We start from the raw sequence: 23,393 nt of genomic DNA, 5'->3' as shown, positions 1-23,393 counted from the left end.
AATTAGCAGCCACCCAGAATAATGAGTTGTTTCTCTTTGATATAATTTTACAGAGGGTTTTGGTTGTTGTTACATCACCACCCCAGACATCTTTTTCCCTACCTTGTGTTTTTTACTTTAGCATCTCTGTTTTGTAGAAGGCACACCTATCAGCCAATCACCCATTCCCACCACCCTTCTGAGTAATACCCCTCCCCACCCTCCCACTATATATATGAGTCTGGTGACTTCTGTTTCAGTGTATCTGAAGACGTGTGCATGCACATGAAAGCTCATACCAATGACAAACTATGTTGGTCTCTAAGGTGCTACTGGAAGGATTTTTATTTTATTTTGTAGAAGGCAGAGAATGACATGGAAGATAACTTTGAGATGAAGGAGTTTTACTGCGTTAACTTTCAATTGGTAAAGAGTAGAAATCAAGACTTGGAAGACTAATGAAATAATAGAAAGTGATAATGCATACAGTTCCATGTTGTCTTTTAACCCCCCCCCCCCAAGAGTTCTTCATCCAACTAAGTTCTACTCAGAGTAATCCCACTTAAATTAATGGATCCAAGTTAGTCATGTCCATTATTTTCAATCTATTTATTTAACAAAATTTATTCACGGCTTGACTGTAGTAAAGTTGGTTTCAAGAGAAAATATAATTATGATTAAAAATACAATTATAATTAAAAACAGTCAAAACATTTTAAAAAAAAATTAACAGCAAAGAAAGAAAGAAAGATAGATAGAAAGAAAGAAAGAAAGAAGCCAATAGTGGCTATCCTCTGAGTAGGGATAACATTGGATACAATAAAAATTGTTTGGTAATGACAAACTTTGGATATGCCAATGTTGACATGGTAGGATTTTTTTTTAGATTCTACAAAGTCAGTCTCCTAATGTTGGCAACCCTTGGTATAGTCTGTAGATCTCCATTGCTCCCTTAATCAGTAACAGTATGAAGCATGTTCTTGCCTAAGAGACCTCAGTATCACAATCACAACTAATTGCTTGCTCTCTAAATACTGATGACTGTGTATAGCACTCATATTTCAGTGTGTTTCACATATTTCAGTGTGTTTCTGTCCCTAGAAAGCATGGGTCTTGAGAGGTCTTTTGCTTGTCCTGTGCATTCTCTGCATGGGTGCAAGAGGTTTTCCATTTGCTCTGCCACTTTCCCCTGAAAAACCTGCTCTTTTCTGCTGAATTGGAGAAAACAGGCTTTTTGCAGATTATTTGCTCCAGGGAAAAACAGCAGGAGAACAGAAAACTGCTCAGCCCCATGCCTGGAAAGCACAGAACAGGCAGAAAACCTATTGAACCTATGCTTTCTCAGCATGGGCAAGCGGAAGTGTGGATGAGCCTTGAATCGGAGCAAATGTCAGTCTGCGGAAAACCCAATTGACCTTTGCTCTGATTCAGCAGTAAAGAGCGGGTTTTCCCAGGGGAAAGCAGTAGGACAAGCAGAAGTGTTTATGAGCCCTTTGTGAGGCAGGAAGCAGTGAGTGTCTTCCAATCCCCAAACAGGAAACACTTCAATATATTTGCCTCTTCCACCCCCCCTCTCTGTTTCTCTTTGTGAGCTACTGACCCTGCTAATAATCTAATTCAGGAATTCAGTCTGCAAGCGTGGTCATTGAGCTGATGCTTCTCCAAACACAGGCTCCAAGAAAACGCCACCATATGGGCAGTCTCTCCCAACATATCCTTGATAATTTGAGTACAGTTCACATGGTTCACAACTGTTACAAAATGGCTTTCCTCTTACTCTCTTTGGAGACTTTGGTTCTTTGTTAAATGGTTAGATGCGAGCAAGGGCGTCTTGGCCATAGAGGCAAGTGGTGCGGGGTGCCAGGGCACCAAGTGCGCGCCAAGTTCTAAAGGGCGTGTGGGAAGAGGCGGAGGCTGGATACGGTGCCTCCCGGCATCAGCTCGCTGCCTTCGCCCGCCTTGCTGAAGCAGCGCCACGCTCAGAGCCTCCGCCTCTTCCCCGCTGGAGGAGCTGCCCTCCAGCCGCTGACGGCCTCCTCCATCCCCGCAAAGCTGCCGGCAGCACTGTAAAAAGGTTGGCAACTCTGGGAAACATGGGGCAGGGCGGAGGGATCTTTGCACCACGGCGTCAGATATTGCCCTGGATGCGAGGTGGGCAACCTGCACCAGCATAAAATGGCACAGGATGCCATAGCCAACAGCTTGAGACAGGTGCCTTTAGAATGCTTTTCTCAAAGCCATGCCCTGTCTTCATTGGTTGAGTCGGGTGATAATGGAAATACCCCTCCTTATCTGCTTCTGTTGGTTGAGTTGTCCATCCTGCCCTTGGCGAGGATGGTGGATCTTCTGCATCCCTTATGGGTGAGGCAAGGGGCAGGCCACCTCAAAATGGATCTCTAAACATCCAAAGGGTGAAACATATTGAGGTACAACCCAGATATTTAGGATGGGGAAATGACTTGAAACTATCAGATTGGGGGCTAGAAGCCAGACATGTAGAAAAGTCATATGATATCATAAAATAGACTTTTTGGGGCAGGGGAATCAAATGTCTATTAAGCAATATAATATATATATATATATATAAAACAATACAGCACTTACGTAAAAGGATGGAGCTCCTGATAAAAAGGGAGCAGGGATTTTGCCACTTTTTGTGAAGACAAAAAGTATGCCTGTTCTTCTCAAGTCAGTGCACTAAGAAAATAAGAAGAGGAAGCTTGACTGTGCATACTGACAATATTTATTTTGATTCATTGACCAAATCTATTCTTTACTGGTCAGATGTTTAGCCTGATCTACATCTTAGCACAGTTCCCATTACACTTTTGAAGCGATTTTCACATCTCTTGGTGGTTGTTTGACCTTATTGCTTCCCTCCCAACCAACTTCCGTGTGGCTGAGCTCTGTAAGGTTAAACATTTCTTTTGGTTCTTGGTTTGGAACAGAGGTCTCTTAAAGGGGCCAGTCCTCAGTATTACTCACAGCTGAAAGCAGCTTCTGTTTCTTTAACTGCTCTCCATTCGGTGCAGTCCTCTGCCTCCTCGGCTTGAAGTGATTAAGATTTCCATGGGCCAGGGGGCGGCACTTTCATTTGCAGTTCCCTTGCCAAGAAGCGTGGAGGCTGCACTTCTGTGTAGAATAATAAAGAATTTTTACAACAGAAAAATACTTTAATGGCAGTTTAAAGGGCCACTTTCAGCCCCCAGAGGCCTCTTTCCTTTTAACCTTCTTCACAGAGTGAGAAGTGTGCGCCAAACATTTTCACAAGGCCTTTCCTTTTGATTTTCTTCTTTGGTTTCCCTTTCCTGTACAGTTTCAAAATCACCAGGAGAAGGGATCTTTCCCTTCTCATTTCCAAAAGCAGGAGACTTTGGGGGAAGGTCTGGTAGATAAGACTGTGCCAGGGACTGACAGAAGGTCGAGGAGAGAGGGGATTTGTGGGCAGCGGAAGAGGAGAGTGAGGAGAATGATCTTGGGGAAGGTGCCAGTGGTGTGTAGGGTTCCATGCCACAAGTGAAGAGAAATATTTCCCTGTCACCAATCCCTTCATTGATGCCTGCAGTATCTGTGAAGCGATTGCCAGCAGAGGCAGAAGAAGTGGAGCAGGAGCCAGAGGCCAGTCAGCAAGAGCAAGGGAGAAAAGAGCAGGTTCAGGAATTGATGAAAGAGCCTTCAGAGATCCCTGAACTCTTAGAGGTTAGGCCTACTGTGTCTCCAGAATCCCCTGGAAGCCCACCCACCCCTGCTGTCTCTCCACTTGAGGAGGAGTTTTGAGCAGTCTCTGGGGAGGAGCCGATGGTTACTTGAACACAACACACCAGGCAATATTTTTTAAGGGGTGGTGGTTGGCGTTATTCTATTGCTCCAACTATCTGAGACTCGCACAGATCTTCAGCAGTGGCTTGCTTAGACAACTGACTAGCGAAGAGCTTTGTTGTATATCACGTGTGCATTAGGAGCTGATTTAACCAATAAAACGATAAAAAAACAATAAAAGTCCAGCATGTTGACCAAAGGTGAACTATTCTTGAAGCTCTGCAGACACCATCTTGGTTGTCAAGATAACCCTACAATTAATTGGTACAGTGGTACCTTGGTTTACAAACACAATTGGTTCCGAAGTCTGTACTTAACCTGAAGCATGCTTAACCTGAAGCGAACTTTCCCATTGAAAGTAATGGAAAGTGGATTAATCTGTTCCAGATGGTCCGCGGAGTACTTAAACTGATGTGTACTTAACCTGAAGCGAACTTTCTCATTGAAAGTAATGGAAAGTGGATTAATCTGTTCCAGACGGGTCCGTGGAGTACTCAACCTGAAGCGTACTTAACCCGATGTATGAGTGTAATTGGTTCTGGAAGTCCATACTTAACCTGAGGTGTACCTAACCTGAAGTGAACTTTCCCATTGAAAGTAATGGAAAGTGGATTAATCCGTTCCAGACGGTCTGTGGTGTACTTAAACTGAAGTGTACTTAACCTGACCTGAAGCGAACTTTCATATTGAAAGTAATGAAAAGTGGATTAATCCGTTCCAGACAGGTCTGCGGAGTACTTAAACTGAAAAATACTCAAACTCAGGCGTACTTAAACCGAGGTATGACTGTAGTTGTTGTGACAATGAACTCATATATGTTTATATTCACTTGCTTTGAGGTTATGCTTATCTGTGGGCTTGAGGTGCTGGGCTCCGAGCCCAGAAAGGGGAACTATCTGTGAGACTTGGGAATTTGCCCCTTATGCCCTCATCTGGTCAGGTGAAGTGATGGATAGGCCTGGCCAAAGTGACGTCTGCTGCTTTGTGTATAAAGATTGTAGGCACGTTTGCTTGGGTACAGAGAACCCAACTCTTTGCTGTGGTGTCCATCCCACATCTGAAAAAGCTTGGAGACCTGGCAGGCTGCTTTGTTGTAAGTCTAGACTTCTTTAATAAAGCACTAGAACAGATCACTCTGACATTTGGACATCCTTCTTTGGTATCCCTACTTTGGTGTAGCCACTTCCATGAGCCCTCCTTTGGGCCTGCAGTTCAGAAAAATCCATTCACTTGTCCCTGTTGGTCTGGGTGTGTTTTGGGTCAGACTTGTTTTCTGGGCAACTGTTTGCTGTGATCGCTAGCACTAATCCCCGATTTCCTTCTCTGTAGGTGGGATTGGATTTGGCCGTGCCAAAGGCAACTCTGGCTCTGAAGCAGATGATGAAACTCAGTTGACCTTCTACACTGAGCAATACAGGAGCCGGCGACGTAGCAAAGGTGAGGAGGGGAGCAAATTCGATTTAATGCCTTAGGCCACAATTGGTGAAGATGTGTGATGCAACAACGTTGCTGAAGCTATACGTATGACTGGATGGTTAACTGCCTCGGGAACATTAAATCATTTGATAAGGCCTAAGATCTTAACCATCATACAAGCCATGGGCTGTATGCAGTGGCAGTTCCAGTGGAGGCTGGTCCACTAGGGTGAATGGGGCCCTGCCCCACCAGCCTCAGTCTACCCTGAGCCAAGGCCCACCAGGCTGCTTTCCTACTTACAACCCATCCAGTAGGGTGGCACTACTGCTGGTCTCCCTGCCTGTCACCCTTCCAGTCCCAATATGCACTATCCTGCACTGGCAAGTCCTACTCAGAGTAAGCCCATTGAAAATTATAGACATGACTAATTAAAGTCATTCATTTAAATAGCTCCACTCTGCGTTGAACTTAGTTGGTTATAAGCCCATGTGTTCAGCTGGAATCAGGTGTGCCTTGCTGTTCTGCAACTGTCTGTACCTGCCTTAACTGGAAGTGGATTCTTTCTGTTTCTTTTTCCTTTCTCTCCCCCCCTCCTTTCCTTTTCCTTTTCTCTCATTCCTTTCTTCTTCTTGCTTATTGTGAAAAACTTTAACAAAAATCTCAACAGGCTGCAGAGGGAGAAAAAAGAGAGAGAAAAAACTAGTGCAGCAAGGCAAGGAATTCACCACCTTTTCTCCTGCTGGGAGATTTCTTTTAATGTGCTTTATTTTACCTGAAGTAGGTATCTTTCACAGTAGAGTGATACAATCCACTCTATACAACCAATGGATTGCACCACCACCTCATTTTGCTGTATGTGTAGACCAGGCTATAGGCAATTCTAGAGCAATGAGAGAAAAGGAGAGCAGGGAAATTTCCCAAGCAGAGTTAGGAGGCTTGTTCTTTCTCTATTATTCTAAAGCCTTAGTTTCAGTGTACGTCCCACACTTGCTCTCTCTCCCCCCCCCCCAAGTTCTAATCTGCATTTGCATTCCTTTATCTTTGTGACAAGAGGTGGTTTTGAAAAATGAGTGTGAAGAAATAATGAAGTTGCAGGGTGCTTTGAGCTCAGGAACGAATTACTGGTTTGTGCGGTGGCTTCTGTGCTTTGCATTCACTATCTGTACTTAAGCGTAGCAAGATACAGGATCAGAAAGTTGCCTCAACTATCCTGGGAAAACACAGTGACATTTATTTCAGTGATTAGGTGTTGGCATGGATAGGGATATGTTCATTTTGGGGCGAAGCTGGCTCAGTGGTTGCACACTGGATCAAACACAGGTATATTTCAGAAACAGACACGTGCTGATGGTGCACAATCTTTCCTTCTGGAAAGTGAGAATCATAGAATTGTAGTGTTGGAAGGGATCCTAGGGTCATCCAGTCCAACCCCCCGCCATGCAAGAAATTAAACAAAACATCAGTGTCAGATGGCCTTTAAACCACGGCTTAAAAACCTCCAAGGAAGGAGAGTCCACCACCTCCGGTGTGAGTCTGGTCCACTGCCAAACAGCTCTTACTGTGAGAAAGTTTTTCCAAATGTTTAGTCGGAATCTCCTTTCTTATACCTTGAAGCCATTGCCTCGAGTCCTTTTCCTACCCTCAAGAGCAGGGGAAAACAAGCATGTTCTCTCTTCCATGTGACAGCCCTTTAGCTATTTGAAGATGGCTATCCTATCTCCTCTCAGTCTCCTCTTTACTGCACTGGGATAAACACACCCAGCTCCTTCAACCGTTCCTCATAACACTTGGTTTGTAGACCCTTGATCATCCTAGTTGCCCTCCTCTGCACATGTTCCAGCTTGTCAACATCCTTCTTAAATTGTGGTGCCCAAAATTGGGCAAAGTATTCCAGGTGTGTTCTGATCAAGGCAGAATAGAGTGGGACTATTACTTCCCTCAATCGGTACACTAAACTTATGTTGATGCAGCCTAGAATAGCATTAGCTTTTTTGCTGCTGCATCACACTGTTGACTCCTGTTAAGCTTGTGGTCCACCAAGACCACCAGATCCTTTTCACATGTACTGCTAGTAATAGGGTTGCCATATTTCAAAAAAGTGAAGATCTGGACAGGTCTCTTGGGGAAAGTGGTGGAGCAAATAGAAGTGTTGACAAGCCCCGAGGGAGATTTAGATTGTATCCAATCTTTCCCAGGATAGATCTGACCCAGGATGATCCAACTCAACCTGGATCAGGGCCCCAAACTGATTCAGGGTCCTTGCACAGTTTTAATTAGCATTTCAACCAAAATTAAACATGCAGTTGGCTGGGGGAGGGGGGAGGATGAGACACAGGCTACATCCTTCTCCATCTCTCCTCACTGCCAGACCTCCCAACTTTTGGATTGTCCTGGGTTGGATCAGGTCCAACCTCAACCTAATATGGCCAAAACACTGGTCCACCTGAATTTACCTGATTCCGTTCAGGAAGGACCCATGGTTTGATTGGATCTGGCACATAGCTTTACTAGAGGAAACCAACTACAAATGAAGTCTCCTCTTCAGGGTCCAAGCTTTCCTTTCCCTTCCAAGCATTCTACTTCTCCCTTTCCCATGCTTCATTCCCTGTACTTTTCCATTGTAGTTATTGAAAAATTTCAGTTCTCCCTCATATTACCTAACTTCCCTCTTGTAAATTTTGGGATTATCTTGGGCATGCTGGTGCTTCACTCTTGCTTCTTGGTGTCCCCTTTTTTGATACAATCCTGTTGACATCAGGGTTGGCCCAATACATTTTGGTACTTGAGGCAAACCACAAAATGCCTCCCTTGCCAGGGCAGAAAGTTCACTGTAGAGGTGGCATGGGGGGAGGTGAAGGCTTCCAAGGAGGCAGTAGATCAGGCCTCCACTGCTGCCTCTGTAGATCCCTTCTGAGGCGATTGCCTCACCTTGCCTCATTGATGGCATTATTAGATGTGAGGGGATGGTAGTGATGGAAATGACCTTGAAGATCAAAGTCTTTCTTACAGGGACAGCTGCCTCTGCATTCACTCTCCATTGTCCTTTGCTCCTGGTCATTTTTCCCTGTATGTCCCAGTGAGTCTCTTGTGTAAGCAATTGTCCAAAATGGCCTGCTTTGTTTTGATATCTTTGCCACTCTTCCTTTATGGAAGAATATTGTATCTATATCTATATCTATATCTAATCTATCTATATCATCTATTTCTATTTCTGTATGGAACTCTGCTAATCCCATGTGCAAGGGAGACCACCAGTTTAAGAGAAAACTGTGGGTTTTATTTTTTATTTTTTTAAAAAAACACATAAAAATTAAAACTGCAGATGAGAACCATAATTGGGCGAGCTTCTAATTCCTACTATGGAAAGCTGTGTCACCAGAGACAGCTAATTGTTAGTGATGATGCTTTCCTGTTGATTTTTATAGTGGGCCTCTTGTCACGGTTATTTGGAGTTAAATGGCCATTAAGGGCAGTGCAAAAGTGTCTCCAGACCAGATGAACCATAGCAGGACAGAGGACAATTGTTAAACGTGCTGCAGTGCTTATTGGAGTGGATCTGGTGGTTTATCTTTAGCTCTGTACATCTCATTTTATGCTGTATCATAAAGCAGACTGTCAGGGGGTTCTTGCGACTACTCTAGAGTAACGACGCTCCTCAGGTTACTTTTCCATAATGTGTTTATTGGTGCTGCTACCGTATGTACAGTGTGGAAGGTGCAGAAACATGTCTTCTTACTCCGATGCAGAATCCGGAAGTGCCCCTCGGCGCGAACGTCCCCAACATAAAAGTCGCGGGACACTGAATCTCCTCCCCTTTCTTCTTTTACGTCATTCCAGACCCGGAGGAAAGGGTCTGCGTTCCATGTTTTCCCTCTCCCCCTTTTCCCCTTCTCTCTCCTCCCGTCTGTGGTGCCTGGGCTCTTTCATCCTGCCTGAGCCCGGGCACTCTCTCTCCGTGTCCTGACTTCCCTCCCCCGAGCCTGTGCTTCCTTCGCTGCTCGGGGAGGAGCTACTCTTGATGATAGGGGGAGGTACTCTGTACTCTCTCCCCCTTACACAGACTTTCTGCATGTGAAGCACATCTCTCCTCATTTGGTTGTGGGGAGAGAGTTCCAGTGTGAGGAATGACTTCAAGGTTAACCCCTGAGGTTAATAAATTCAGTGGCCTTGTTTACCTGTCACACTCAACCAAAGATAGCATGGGAGCTGTCCATTTACTGTTGGATTCGAACTCTCATCAGTCTCAGACAGCATGGTAAATGGTCAGGAATGAGAAGAACTGCAGTCCAGAATAACTGCACAACTCCAATCAAGTACAGTAGTTAAAATAATAAATTCATATCGTGCTTTATTTAATAGCCAATTCATTTAAGAGCAATTCATTCTTGTACTTTCTGCCTCTGAAGAAAAGAGTAATGAATACTCCTCACATTTTTGTTTAAGTGGATATGTTTTGTTCCTCCTCAGGATCCTGCTGCTAAGCTAAGAAGCAATGTTGTTGTTGGCTAAAGGCTTGTTCTTCACTTGCAGGGAAATGGGGTAGGAGAATAAGAATGGACAGTGGCAGTAACCACCCCAGGCTGCAGGTGAAATAAAATGATTCCCCTACAATCAGGGGTCCCCAAACTTACCCGGCTTTGGGCTGGTTCTTCCGGCACCGGCCGCGCAGCGGGCCGGAGGGCGGGGGAACGCACTCCCATACGCGCACACACACACTTTTTCTGGCGCGGGGTGGCGCTGGAAATGGCTTCTGTGCATGCGTAGACATAATTTCCGGTGCACTTCTGGGTCGGCGCGGCACCGGAAATAGCTTCTGCGCTTGCGCACAAGCTATTTCTGGCGTTGCGCCGACCCGGAGATGGGCAACTGCACTGCGGCACGCCGGTAAGAGCGGGCGGTGGGGGTCGGCAGGGGCCGCACAATTGGCTTGTGCAGGCCGCATCCGGCCCCCGGGCCTTAGTTTGGGGACCCTGCCCTACATAAAACTCCTTGCAAACATAAGTCTAGCACATGGAAATACAGATTATTTATTTATATTGAATCTATATCCGCCAAAGCAGTTCAAGGCAGCAAACACACCCATAATAAAACAATTAGGAGGGGAGAAGCATTCTTTTAAAAAGTTGCAATAAAAACAATTTCTGAAACATTCTCTCTTCATTCCAATGATCTCAGGACTGCCGAGAACAGTGTCCTTGAGCCATCAAATGGCAATAATGAGGGGAGGGAGACAGGTGCACCTCATCAGGGTCTCGCCTGCAGATTGTAGGGCCCAAGATAGTTGATATAAGGGAAGGTGTTCTTTAAGGTACTTGGGTCCCAAGCCATTTAGGGCTTATTTATGGTAGCACCAACACATTGAATTGGGCCCAGTAGTTTACAGGTAGCCACCACAGTGCTTTCAGGACCTCTGGCATGTTTCCACTTATCGAACTATCAGCTGCCTTTTGCGCTAGCTGCAGCTTCTAGTCTTCAAGGGCTGTCCCACAAACAGCACACTGCAGTAGTCCAGACCGGAAGCCAGCAGGGCATGGGAAATGAAGGCCATGCTATCCTGGTCCGGAAATGGTCACAACTGGCAAATCAGCCTAAGCTGTGCCTAAGCACTGCCAGCCACAGAGACTCTAGTGACAATTGGAACCCAGGACTACTCTCTGACTATGAACCTGTGTGCAGTTCATTCCCAGGCACAGAAGACACCCACTGACTACACCTCTGTCTTTGCAGGATTCAGCATCATCTCCCACTGCTTTTGTATAGCTGATAACTAGCATAAGGGACAGTTTATACTCCCAATTCCTTGCCTGCTTTTCTGTTTCTAATGAATTTTTGTCCTAAGGGACGTTAAGAAGTAGCCTACAACCATCCACCTACAGTCTGACGTCTACCACATTATTCTGCTGCATATAACACCAACTATAAATCCTAGTTTGTTCATACCTTCCGCTGTAGTCATCCATTTGGCCCCATTGTTTCTTTGCCAGTTTGCATTGTGGGAGCGAGTATCTAGGTCACATGACATGCCCACATCCATGGTTCTATGTGGTATAGTCAAATATGGTTATCTTGTAGTAGCCTGAAGGAACCCCTGCCCATAACTAGTGCCCCCCCGAAACATCCAGGTTTTTGACCACTTTGTTCTGTTCCAGGGCCGTGCCCGCATTTGCTTCCCTCTCACTGGACTGTGTGGCTGTTTTCTTCACCATTATTTGGTAGTTTCCTTTTGTCAAGATAACCGAAGCATCGCTAGGTCTCTGGAGAGCTGTATTATTGCCTCATAAACCAGCACTGCCATCCCATTATAGTCTAATTAAGACCATGGGGATTTAGCTTCCTCTTGTCCACTGATAAGTTCCACTCCTTACTGAGGTAAGGAGGTTCTGCTGCTGTTCAGAGGCTTGCAGTGGATATCACCAGTATTTTTGGGAGGGGTTGGGGGGAAAGAAGACCCTTCCCCCCCCCAGTCTACAGGATGTCCAGCTCTTTACCCTAATTTGCAGCAATCTTTAATGGGAATTCAGGGGAGCCCAATTATCTGCCTCAATTTTGCATCAGCCACTGTGTGTGTATCTCTCTGACTTACGGAGCCTTCCGAGGGCTGTTAGAGAAAGACGAATCCAGGCTTTGATCTGCTTCTGTATTTGGTGTTTAAAACAACGCCGTTATAAGGGAAAATTAGGTATTTGGAATCTGTTACATACACAGAAGCCTGTCTTTGATCCTCGCCTGCCTCTGGAGGCAACAGACACTTATTATTTCAAAGCAAAGCAAATGAGATGTGGAATGAAAACTTTAGGTAGTATTTCTCCTCTCCTCTCCCTCCCTTCCCTTCCCCTTCCCCCAAAATGTACATAAATGCTAGGGCTAAGCAAACAGGGTGCGTCATAGCAGGAGACATGGCACTGGCTAAAAGAGCAGTATTGGGTGGGATTGGGGGGGGGGTGTAGAAAGAAATTCACAAATTCCCCTTCCCCCATTGCTATCATTTGGACCTGCATTTTATCTACTTTTCACTTACTCATTTAATTTATTATGAAAAGCTTCCTGTAAAATCTTTAGAAGCTATTTCATAATAAGAAACACCAGCAATGAAAACATCTCATTATATATACAGTTAGAACAATTTCATTTTTATAGAACTATTTCATAAATAAAAATTCAAATCCAGTACCGATACAGACTGCCACACCTACTCACCCACCCCTTTGTTTAAAAGATTTGTTGAACAAGGTGTTCAATTGGTGCCAAAATTACAGTAGACACAGTGCCTGCCTGATATGCAGGGAAAGGACTTGCAAAGAACAGGTGCTGCTGCACTGAAGGTCCAATTCCTATGCTTTATAGAGGAGACTTCCTGATGAGATGGCAGCTGCAAGAGGCCTTCTCCTGCAGAGCACAGCGATCAGTTGGGTATTGTTGTCGTTGTTTAGTCGTTTAGTTGTGTCCTTCTCTTCATGACCCCATGGACCATAGCACACCAGGCACTCCTGTCTTGCACTGCCTCCCGCAGTTTGGTCAGACTCATGTTGGTAGCTTCGAGAACACTGTCCAGCCATCTCGTCCTCTGTTGTCCCCTTCTCCTTGTGCCCTCCATCTTTCCCAACATTAGGGTTTTTCCAGGGAGTCTTCTCTTCTCATGAGGTGGCCAGTACATTATTGGAGCCTCCGCTTCAGGATCTGTCCTTCCAGTGAGTACTCAGAGCTGATTTCCTTAAGAATGGAAACTCAGTTGGGTATATAAGGCATCAAATCATAAGTGTTTGGACAGGGTCAAATGGTCATTTCAGCTAACCTTCAGGTTGTATCCCTCCCCATACTCTGTAGTGCTGTCTTTGCACCCAAAAACAACAACCCCTGCCCCACTACATAGTTTAATTTTGTCCTGCAAAAACCAGCTACCATATATTGCGGCATATAAGACGACTGGGCGTATAAGACGACCCCCAATCTTTCCAGTTAAAATATAGAGTTTGGGATATACTCGCCATATAAGAAATACGACCTGGCGTATAAGACTATTCCCGACTTTTGGGAAGATTTTCCTGGGTTAAAAAGTAGTCTTATACGCAGGATTTTATTGCATTTTTTAGTATTATGGCATCTTTTAAAACCAAGTCACAAATGGATCCATTGCTATGGGGGGACATTGCTATAGGTCTTTAATAGGATCCTGGGCGGATATTTTACAGTTATGCTCAGTGTGCTGCTGCCTGCCTTGAGCTTTGGGGATGGGCCCCTGTCATAAATTAGCTCTACATAGGAGTCCCAGAATAATGGGTGGTACAGCAGTGTTAAGTAGGCTGGTGACTGAGCTGATATCTCTGTGTAGTATCTTTGCTTGCAGCAGTATGAAAGGCAGTATGGAATTGATAAAGTTGCTCCCTAGCTGATGAGATGCTTCCCGCTACTCTTCAGATGACTTGATAAGTGGATAGCACGTAAATCTGAGCTGAGGCATCTGCTCAAATATTTTCTCAAAGTTCCTCTGCCTTCTTATTATTACAAAAGCTGCCACAGTGCTGTCTGGATTCTGCAGGAGGAAGAAATTGAGATAAACATTAAGTGGGGGTGCAAATTAAGGTAAAGGGACCCCTGACTATTAGGTCCAGTTGTAGATGACTCTGGGGTTGCAGCGCTCATCTCGCTTTACTGGCCGAGGGAGCCGGCGTACAGCGTCCGGGTCATGTGGCCAGCATGACTAAGCCTCTTCTGGCGAAACCAGAGCAGTACACGGAAACACCATTTACCTTCCCACCAGAGCGGTACCTATTTATCTCCTTGCACTTTGAGGTGCTTTCAAACTGCCAACTGTTAAAAGTTAGTCCTGCGTACTGAGGGACTATAATTCTTTCTCTTGGAGGAACCAAAATGTCACAGTAAAGTCTGTAGCTCTGGGATAGGGATGGGGAACCTTTTACAGCCCTAGGGCCACATTCCCTTTTGGTGGCCGCATGCCATCTGTGGTGTGGCGGGAGGCAAAAGTGGGTAGAAAAAAAATGCAAAGGTTGCCCTTGTACAGTACAGCACAGTAGCTTATTTCTACACACACTTATGCATCCCTTTCTATCCTCCATCCAGACCAGCAAGAGGCATTATCAGATGGGGCAGCCCATGCAGGTGAGGGGAAGCCATTTGCTCCAGGGGGTGGATCCGATCCTTGCATTGCCATTGTTATCGCAGTTCACACATTCCAGCCATGTAAACAAATTCTCAGCCTAGCAGGGCTGTTGATGGGTGTGACTCCTGAGGGTGTGCTGCTTGGGTAGAGTCCCCAGGAGGTGCCATTGGGTGCCAAAGTCAACTGAAATAGCCCTAAAATGGTACTGAGTAAGCTTTCACATTCATTAAACTGGATGTTGGACATGAATTATTATACCTACATTGAGTGGCAGGCCATAGCTGCCAAGTACCCCATTTTCCCTGGGAAACCCCTGTTTTTACTTACCTTTTCCCAGTGGTCCCCCGTATCACTTCGTCTCCCCTTTTTCTCTGTTATTTTCTCCTGCCGGCGGCCATTTTTTTCTGATTTGCCCTCATATTGAAGCCGCCGCCGGCTTCAAAAGTAGCTTCTACGCATGACCGGAAGTGTGACACCGGAAGTTGCGTCGATGTAACTTGCGGTGTCGCTTTGCCCTTCTATGGGCACCAAAAATGGCCACCACCAACACCGAAAGTCGCATTGATGCACTTCCGGTCATGCGTAGAAGCTACTTTTGAAGCCGGAGGCCGCCATTTTTGGTGCCCATAGAAGGGCAAAGCGACACCGGAAGTTACCTCAACGCAACGTCCGGTGTTACACGGTTGCCGGTCCCGGATTCTGCAGTCCGGGACTTGGAAGGTAAGTGGCAGGCAGGAGCGCCGACTCCCCCCCCCCCATTTAGGAGGTGTGGTGATGAATCATATGTGTCATGTGATATCACCCGGCATGGGCGGGGCACGGCGGAGCAGGAAGTACGGAGGGTTTTTCCCCTGGTCACAACATAAGAGATCCCATTAGGAAACTACTGAACGACTGAATTTGCTCAACACAGCAAAATAAACAAACTCCCACTGGCAATCATGTTCCTAGACATCCTTAAAGCCTTTGATTGCTTAGTTGCAGAACAACTCCAGGTACACCTGGAGGATGCGGACCATTTGAATACCTTTCAATCGGGATTCAGGCCTCATCTTGGGACTGAAACTGCCTTGGTTGTGCTGGCCGATGATCTCCGGCAGGCTAGGGACAATGGTGAAAGCTGTTCCTAGTTCTGCTGGATCTCTCAGCAGCCTTTGATACCATCAACCACGACATCCTTCTGGAACAGCTGGAGGGGCTGGTGTTCAGAAAGTGGTGTTGGGGGATGAGTGTTCAGACTTCTGGGCTCTCACTTGTGGAGTGCCTCAGGGTTCCGTCCTCTCTCCCATGCTTTTTAACATCTATATGAAGCCACTGGGAGAGATCAACAGAGGGTTTGGGCTGGGTGTTCATCAGTATGCGGATGATACCCAGCTCTACATCTCTTTTAAATCAAAACCAGTGAAGGCGGTGAAGGTCCTGTGTGAGTGCCTGGAGGCAGTTGGAGGATGGATGGCGGCTAACAGATTGAGGTTGAATCCTGACAAGACAGAAGTACTGTTTTGGGGGGACAGGGGGCGGGTGGGTATGGAGGACTTCCTGGCCCTGAATGGGGTAATTGTGTCCCTGAAGGACCAGGTGCACAGCCTGGGAATCATTTTGGACTCACAGCTGTCCATGGAGGCACAGGTCAATTCTGTGCCTACAAGTAAACTTTGCAAAATCTGAGGCTATGTGCTTCAACACCCCGCCCCCCAATACCCAAAAGGAATTCACCAACATCACAAAGGTAAAACTCTGCCACACCAAATTCACATACCTAGGGGTTCAGATAACCAGAAACCTTAGCAAACTATAATACCTCCACAATTACAAGCCCTCGTAGTGACAAATCAACAGAGACTTGAACAAATGACACCGACTTCATCCTCTCAGACAAAATAGCCATGATCAAAATGATCACCCTCCCAAAACTAACCTATTGATTCCAGACCCTCTCAACCTGGATTCTCCCAACCCAACTCCAGGAGTGGCAGAAAAAAAAAACTACACTAGTTTATTTTCTCACACAAAAAGCCAATAATAAACCCCAAATTCCTGCACCTCCCCCCATCAGAAGGAGGAAGGGGAATCCCCAACATAGAATCATCTTACATTGCCAACCATGTGCACCACACAATCCCATATATTCTAGAAGATGAAACGAAACAATGGATCCACTTGGAGAGAGACACCATTGAAACATCCCTACAATGACATGCCTATTTCTCCACAACAAACTAAAGAAATCCCCACAATACTGAACAGGTTTACACATGTCCATGCTTAAAGCATGGAAGGGAAAAGCAGGCAAACTGTCCGCATCCCCCTCCCCACTAACCCTGCTGGCCTATCACTCATTATTCCAACATGCCACACAAAACCTGTCTCCCCTTCCTGTCTTAGTGATTAGGGCTCTGTTTTGCTTCAGTTGCCTCTTTAACTTCCCCAGGGTTGCAATAGAGATAATGACATTTACATCTGTTCCCAGCGGTCCAGGTTTTTGGATGGTTGTTTTTTTATTGCATCTGATACAGTCTTACCAAAGTAATTGAGTATTTGCACTCTAGCTTGGTCCTTATCTTGACAGCAAAGCAACACTTTTAATTTAATTTTGTTCCAAGCATGCAGGTAACAAATTTTACTAATCGTTCCACTCATGCCCACTGCATGGTAATGAGCCTCTTGTTTCGCAGGAAATAAAAAAATACTAACATGTTTGCTGGGGAGGCAAAGGCAGGGTGGCTTACAAGGGTATTGCTGCTTTGTCTAACAAGCAGGGTAAATTGTAAGTCTTTGAGGGCATTTGGTAAATAGACTGGCATAAAGCAGGGTCAGAGTTATTGAAAAGTGAATGTTGGTGTCCCCATCACACAGGTTTATTAGTAGAGTTGCAATGTTTAATTGACTTGCTTGAACTCTGACCTTGGACTGGCCCTAGATACAGCTTTGGTTTCTGCCACCTTGGTATTGTAATAATAATAATAATAATAATAATAATAATAATAATAATAATAATTTGTACCCCGCCCATCTGGCCGGATTCCCCCAGCCACTCTGGGCGGCTTCCAACAAAATATTAAAATACAGAAATCCATCAAACATTAAAAACTTCCCTAAACAGGGCTGCCTTGAGATGCCTTCTAAAGGTCTGGTAGTTGTTCTCTTTGACCTCTGGTGGGAGGGCATTCCACAGGGTGGGTGCCACTACCGAGAAGGCCCTCTGCCTAGTTCCCTGTAACTTGGCTTCTCGTAGCGAGGGAACCGCCAGAAGGCCCTCGGTGCTGGACCTCAGTGTCCAGGCAGAACGATGGGGGAGGAGACGCTCCTTCAGGTATACTGGACCTTCACCGCCTTCACTGGTTCTGATTTGAAAGAGAGGTAGAGCTGGGTATCATCCGCATACTGATGAACACCCAGCCCAAACCCCCTGGTGATCTCTCCAAGCGGCTGCATGTAGATGTTAAAAAGCATGGGGGAGAGGACAGAACCCTGAGGCAGCCCACACGTGAGAGCCCAGGGGTCTGAACCATACCTGCCAAGTTCGGGACCTAAAGATCCGGGATAGGCAGCGCACGCATGACCGGAAGTTGCGTGACACAACTTCCGGTGGCGCTTCGCCCTTCTATGGGCACCAGAAAATGGCGGCGCTAGCGCCGGAAGTCGCTTTCGCGCATGACCGGAAACACGTAAAAGCGACTTCCGGCAGCGGCGGCGGCGGCATTTTCTGATGCCCATAGAAGGGCAAATCGCCACCGGAAGTCGCGTCACGCAACTTCCGGTCATGCGCAGAAGCGACTTCCGGCGCCGGCGCCGCCATTTTCTGGTGCCCATAGAAGGGCAAAGCGGCACCAGAAAAATGGCCGCCGGGCCGAAGCTGATTTAAGGGACAATACCGGGATTTTAACCTAAACGGGAGACCGCCGGGAAACGGTAAGAAAAAAGGGGTTTTCCCGGCGGATACGGGATACTTGGCAGCTATGGTATGAACACTTACCCCCCCCCCCACTTTCTGGACACGGCCCAGGAGGAAGGAGCGGAACCACTGTATGACAGTGCCCCCAGCTCCCAAACCCTCTAGATGGTCCAGAAGGATGTTATGGTCGATGGTGTCAAAAGCCGCTGTTGCTTGCAAGTTCCCTGTTTACTCTGGAGCCCAGTGAAAACAGGTCATAGCAGAACCTAGAGGTGTGTAAATGACAATATGGTTAGCTTTGTCCTTTCATAAGCCTGACAACTAAGTTGTTTGCATGGTTTATTATTCAGAAACCCCATTGACTTCAGTGGAAATTACTTCGAGGTAAACCTGAGAAGACTGCAGCCATTAGCTTTGATCAACAGAATAGCCCCCTGCTTCTTGACAGGATCAAATATTTTATCACTATTTTATCACATCATATCTATTTCATTCTTACACTGAGGCTCCTGTTGTCTTCGATCTGACCCAGAATTCAACTCTGGTTTAAGGCATACGACAGCAATGAATCAGCCATGATTTCGTCTGATTTGTACTGAAGAACAGTGCTATGCAAGAATCTTATCTAAAAGATATCCATAAACAGTTTCCCTCAATGTAACAATGATTCTCATCTGATTCCAAAATGTGTTTTGAATAATAGGACCCCCATAAATGTTTTAATATGTGATAAAAATTTGGCATGGTTTCTCTTAAGCACAGGTTTATATAGGTAAAAGGTTTATATAGCTTCAATGCTGTATAGGCAGAAAATGCTGTGGAAGCCCAGGCTCAGTGACCTGGGTCTGTGCTAACAGACAGCCGATATCACCTCTGGCTTCTTTAGTAGCCTCAGTTTTTGTCTTTGGAGTATGCCCGGGCTCTTCCCTCCCAAACCTGGTAGAAAAAGGCCAAGATGGTCTTTTACTTTATTTATTATTACACTAGCAGCCTTGTACCTGACATTTCCCTGGGAATTTGAATAAACTGAAGAATCAATGCAATTTTCAAATCAATGGTTAAAATCAGAGCAGTTTTGAAAAGTTCAATCCACCAGCTTGATTCAAAATGGCATGTAGTTGTTCCCCAAATGGAGATGAAATCCTACTTCTTGATGTCAGAAAATTTAATGTGAAATCTAGTTATTGCATTTTAACAGGTATGCAAATGCATAGCAAGCAAACAAATTTCCAAACTGCATAGTGACTTTATATCCCAAAGAGTTCAGGTTGGGGTATGGGGTTCTCCTCTCTCCCCATTTCAACCTCAAGGACAGTGCTTTGTGCCCTCTTCCAGGGGGCCTTTGAATAAAAATGAAATGAAATGATGCCCACCAGCAGCCAGGACTCCCTGGAGTATGAATAGCCAGGCAGCTCAGGAAATAGGAATAAGTGGAAGCTTTAATTGGATTTATCCGTTTCCAAAAGAAAAAGGGAAAAATAACTGATCCATGTTGATAGTGTCCTCAACAGGACCTTTTTCTAAGAAAGGACACTTTCTTTGGCTGTGGGATTTTTTGTTTTGTTTTTTGTTTAACGTTTCTCTGTCTTTTGTGATTATCTGCACAAATTTGGCAACCCATTTCCTATTCCTGTTGAAGATGTACCAGTATATATGCTACATGGCTTGTTTGTATTTGAGAGATACTGATCAATTGCCGCAGTTTGACAAACTCTTAAGACGGAAGTAAGCAGACATCATTTTGGTTTGCTTCTTGAATGGCCAAATTCTCTTTGAAACTTGCTGATCCGGATTTCCACACTTCTCTTTGTGCCACTGACAATTTTGCCAGCCCTCATCCTCTCAACTACATCACCAGGCCACATGTCTTTAGAACCTGCATCTTCTCTCAGGCAGCTGTGCACACAGTGATTTGCTTTCTGGCCATAAATGGCCCCATCTTATGCATGAACTGTGAGCTAGTCAGACTCCAGGGCCCATTCACTGCTTGTTGGCATTGTATTTCCATTTCTTCTGTTTGCACCATTTTCTCTTCCCTCTCCCTATTGGGACTCCATAATATGATGAATTTGCTGGCTTGCAAAAGGTAAATATGTGCCAGTTATTTGCCACAGAACTCTTCATAGGTTTTGTATGCATCAGTATCTGACTTAAAACAGTGGGGAATAATGTTCACATAAGATTGCCAGTGTACTCTGTATGTGCTCGTGCATGCACACACACACACACGAGTATTTGAAGCATTATGGTCTATACGGAAAAGCATATTTATTTCAATGCATCAGGCATTAAAACTCCTAAAGTCTACTGAGACTGAGCATTAGAGACAGATTAGCAAAAGGCTTCAAGGACTCTTCAGGCTGAATAGAACATGCAGAGTGCGCGGTTGTGGGAGTTGGCAGTTCCTGCTGCTTAAGCCAAAGATTTTCCTGTCTCCATTGATCCTGCTGCAAATTACCACCCATGGCAGATTATTGCTTTGGAGAGGAAGGTGTGTGTGGATTCTGCCTTCATCAGACAAATTATCCTCTTTACTCTACTGGTAGCCATATTTATGTACCTCCTATACATGTCAATTGTTGGACTACTAGTTAAGGAAGACTGGTAGACTAGGTGGAAAGTGTTCTCCAGTTAATACTGATTCTGATAGGCTTGGCTTTCTCTTTTTAAGTGAGATTCCACTCCCAAGGTGTGTATCTATGGACCAAACCAAAAGAAGCCCAATTATAGCTCATTGTTTTGCACTGCTCTCTGACAGGATACATAACTGTTAGTAAAGAGAAAGATTGATGACATCAGTCATACGCTCAGCTCTATTGACTCCTCTCTTGTGAATGAAAATTCAGTAGGATTGGGCATCTCACCAGTCAAATATTGTTGAAGAACTGCCAAATATTTTTAAGGCAATGCACCAGTTGAGACATAATGATCTCCTAAATAGATGACAATTTATAATGCTTAGATTGAGCAATCACCCGCTGACCTTTGTGAACCTGCTTTGGCATTTTTGTTGTGGCTGTTTAAACTACAGTTCCCAGAGCTTCCCTTTTGAGGGAAGTTTCTGTCCAGATTTTCACTTTTTGAAATACAGTATCCTACTAACTTCTTACTTAGCTAAGAATAACTTGTTTATTCTTGGCTAAGTAGCCAACATTTGAAAGTAAGGTTGGTAAACTTTACTGTTGAAGCCAAAATCATTGCATAAGAAGTGGGCTAATTAGTGTTCAGAGTATTAACAGAAATATACTTTAGGTTTTATAGTTACACTGTTTAACATAGGAAATCATTTAACTTATGAGTAAAATTTCATCCATCAAGCATTGAACACAATTCTTTGTGTATAGTTAATCATTGAGGTTTTGGTTTTTTTCAAGAAAGAGGAGAAAGAGAGAATGAAGCAAAATCTTTGTAAAGAAGTGTGGGGTGGGTGGGTGGGAAGAGATTTTAAAGGCAGTTGTGCTAAATTGGCAGTGGACTAGTTCTTCAACCCTCAACTTCAACTTCCCTGATTTTCTTTCAAAGGTGAGCGCACTTTCGTTTATTCTAGCAGTTCAGAGATAAGTGGAGATTTTTGTCAATTTTATGTGTTTTTCTAATATTGGCCCTTTTTGGTATACTTTTAAATTGTTTTTAAGTTTACCTTGTTAACTTTATTTTGGTTGAAATACTGTCTATAAATAAATAAAAGTATGGCTTTTTCAGGAAAGAAAATATGTTCCAGTTCCTTTTCAAAAATCTTCCTTAAAAATCCCAGCAGATTTCCACCTGTTTCTTCTACCACAGGGATCAGTTATGAAATAAACAGTTCACTTTTTCATCTTTCTCTCCGGCTGAAGCCACACATGCTGGGTGTCTGGGAGCCTCAATGGCGTCCCTCTGGAGGCTTCACCCGGGACAGAAACTCTGGCTAGATCCCCCTAGCTATGGCTCTGTGGAGTTCCCCTTCCCCATCATGGGGGGGGGGGGTTTAGCAGTGGGGCATTTCACTTCAGGTTCCAAAATTCCTCTGGCTGCCCCTGCTCTGTGCCAAAAAACAGTCTGTCAAGATCCACCCCCACCCCACCCCCCATTTCGAGCAAAAAGAGCTAAATGCAATTTGTGTAAACCAAGACAATATATTAGCATGCTTAATTCTACTTTGTTATTAAAAATGGAAATAAGCAATAAACTATGCAGGCTGCTGAAATCTCTCCTCCCCATGCTGAAAATGCTACTGCACCTCTCTCCAACTTTGCAGGTTACACCAAGCAGTATCCACACAATTGAAAACACATCTTTTTCAGCCATAAGTACTGTAAACCATTTTCTTGTACTTCAGGAAGCAAAAGAGGTGCCACTGTGGCAGGAAGGTAAACGGCGTTTCCAGGCGCACTCTGGTTTCCGTCATGGTGTCCTGTTGCGCCAGAAGCGGTTTAGTCATGCTGGCCACATGACCTAGAAAGCTGTCTGTGGACAAACGCCGCCTCCCTCAGCCTGAAGCAAGATGAGTGCCACACCCCATAGTCACCTTGGACTGGATTTAACCATTCAGGGATCCTTTACCTTAATCTGTAATTAGTTTTTGAGTTGCAGGATACTTAGTAGTGTGAATTGCCTTAATGAGTTTCTGCCTGAACATAACTCTGGATAGTTACTAGGCAGTCAACTCCCTTGACAAGTGTTGCCTTCTTGGGTGTTTGGTGGGCAATTCCTGCCCCTCCCTTAAGCCTGCAAAAGGAAACTGGGCATGTATAGGGGTGATTTTGCCATGCTTGGTTGCTTCCTTGAGATGTCGGTGATCTACAATTTGCTCCCTTTTCCTCCCCCACACATAGGGCTGCTTGAGTTTGCGGCTGCTGTGTACCTCAGCTTCTTGCAAGTGACTTCCTTTCATCTTAATGAAATTGGTGCAGGTTCAACGCAGCGTGGATGACCCATTCACCCCCCTCCCCAGCTTTTTTTCGTATTCCTGTAATTATCTTGATGTGGGAATTTTCAATGAAATACCAAGTGCTGCCATGGAGTGGGAAAGAGGGACCTGATTGCTAGGCATTTTAGCATCCACATCTGGCTCCAGTTAACAAAATTTGTGCTGATTAAAAATTGGGTAATTAAAGTTCATTATGTCTTGGTTGGCTGATTTCCCAACTGTGTATTTATAAAGTTGATTTAGGACTACATATTGTT

The 23,393-nt window shown here is 45.0% G+C and overlaps 1 protein-coding gene across 2 annotated transcripts in view; it reads left to right on the top strand.

The window, feature by feature from the left end:
* The window catches only part of ASTN2 (astrotactin 2), a 608,691-nt gene that overhangs the window by 249,290 nt on the left and 336,008 nt on the right, over positions 1–23,393 (top strand). For both annotated transcript variants that reach the window (XM_035112940.3, XM_088665019.1), the window contains one exon: positions 5,128–5,235. In XM_035112940.3, coding sequence (XP_034968831.3) covers positions 5,128–5,235 — 108 coding nt within the window. The remainder of the gene's footprint in view (positions 1–5,127; positions 5,236–23,393) is intronic.

The sequence above is a fragment of the Zootoca vivipara genome, chromosome Z2 (assembly GCF_965207765.1).
Source record: "Zootoca vivipara chromosome Z2, rZooViv2.hap1.1, whole genome shotgun sequence".
In the NCBI taxonomy this organism is placed as follows: Eukaryota; Metazoa; Chordata; class Lepidosauria; order Squamata; family Lacertidae; genus Zootoca; species Zootoca vivipara.
This window is presented reverse-complemented; position numbering and strand designations above follow the sequence as displayed.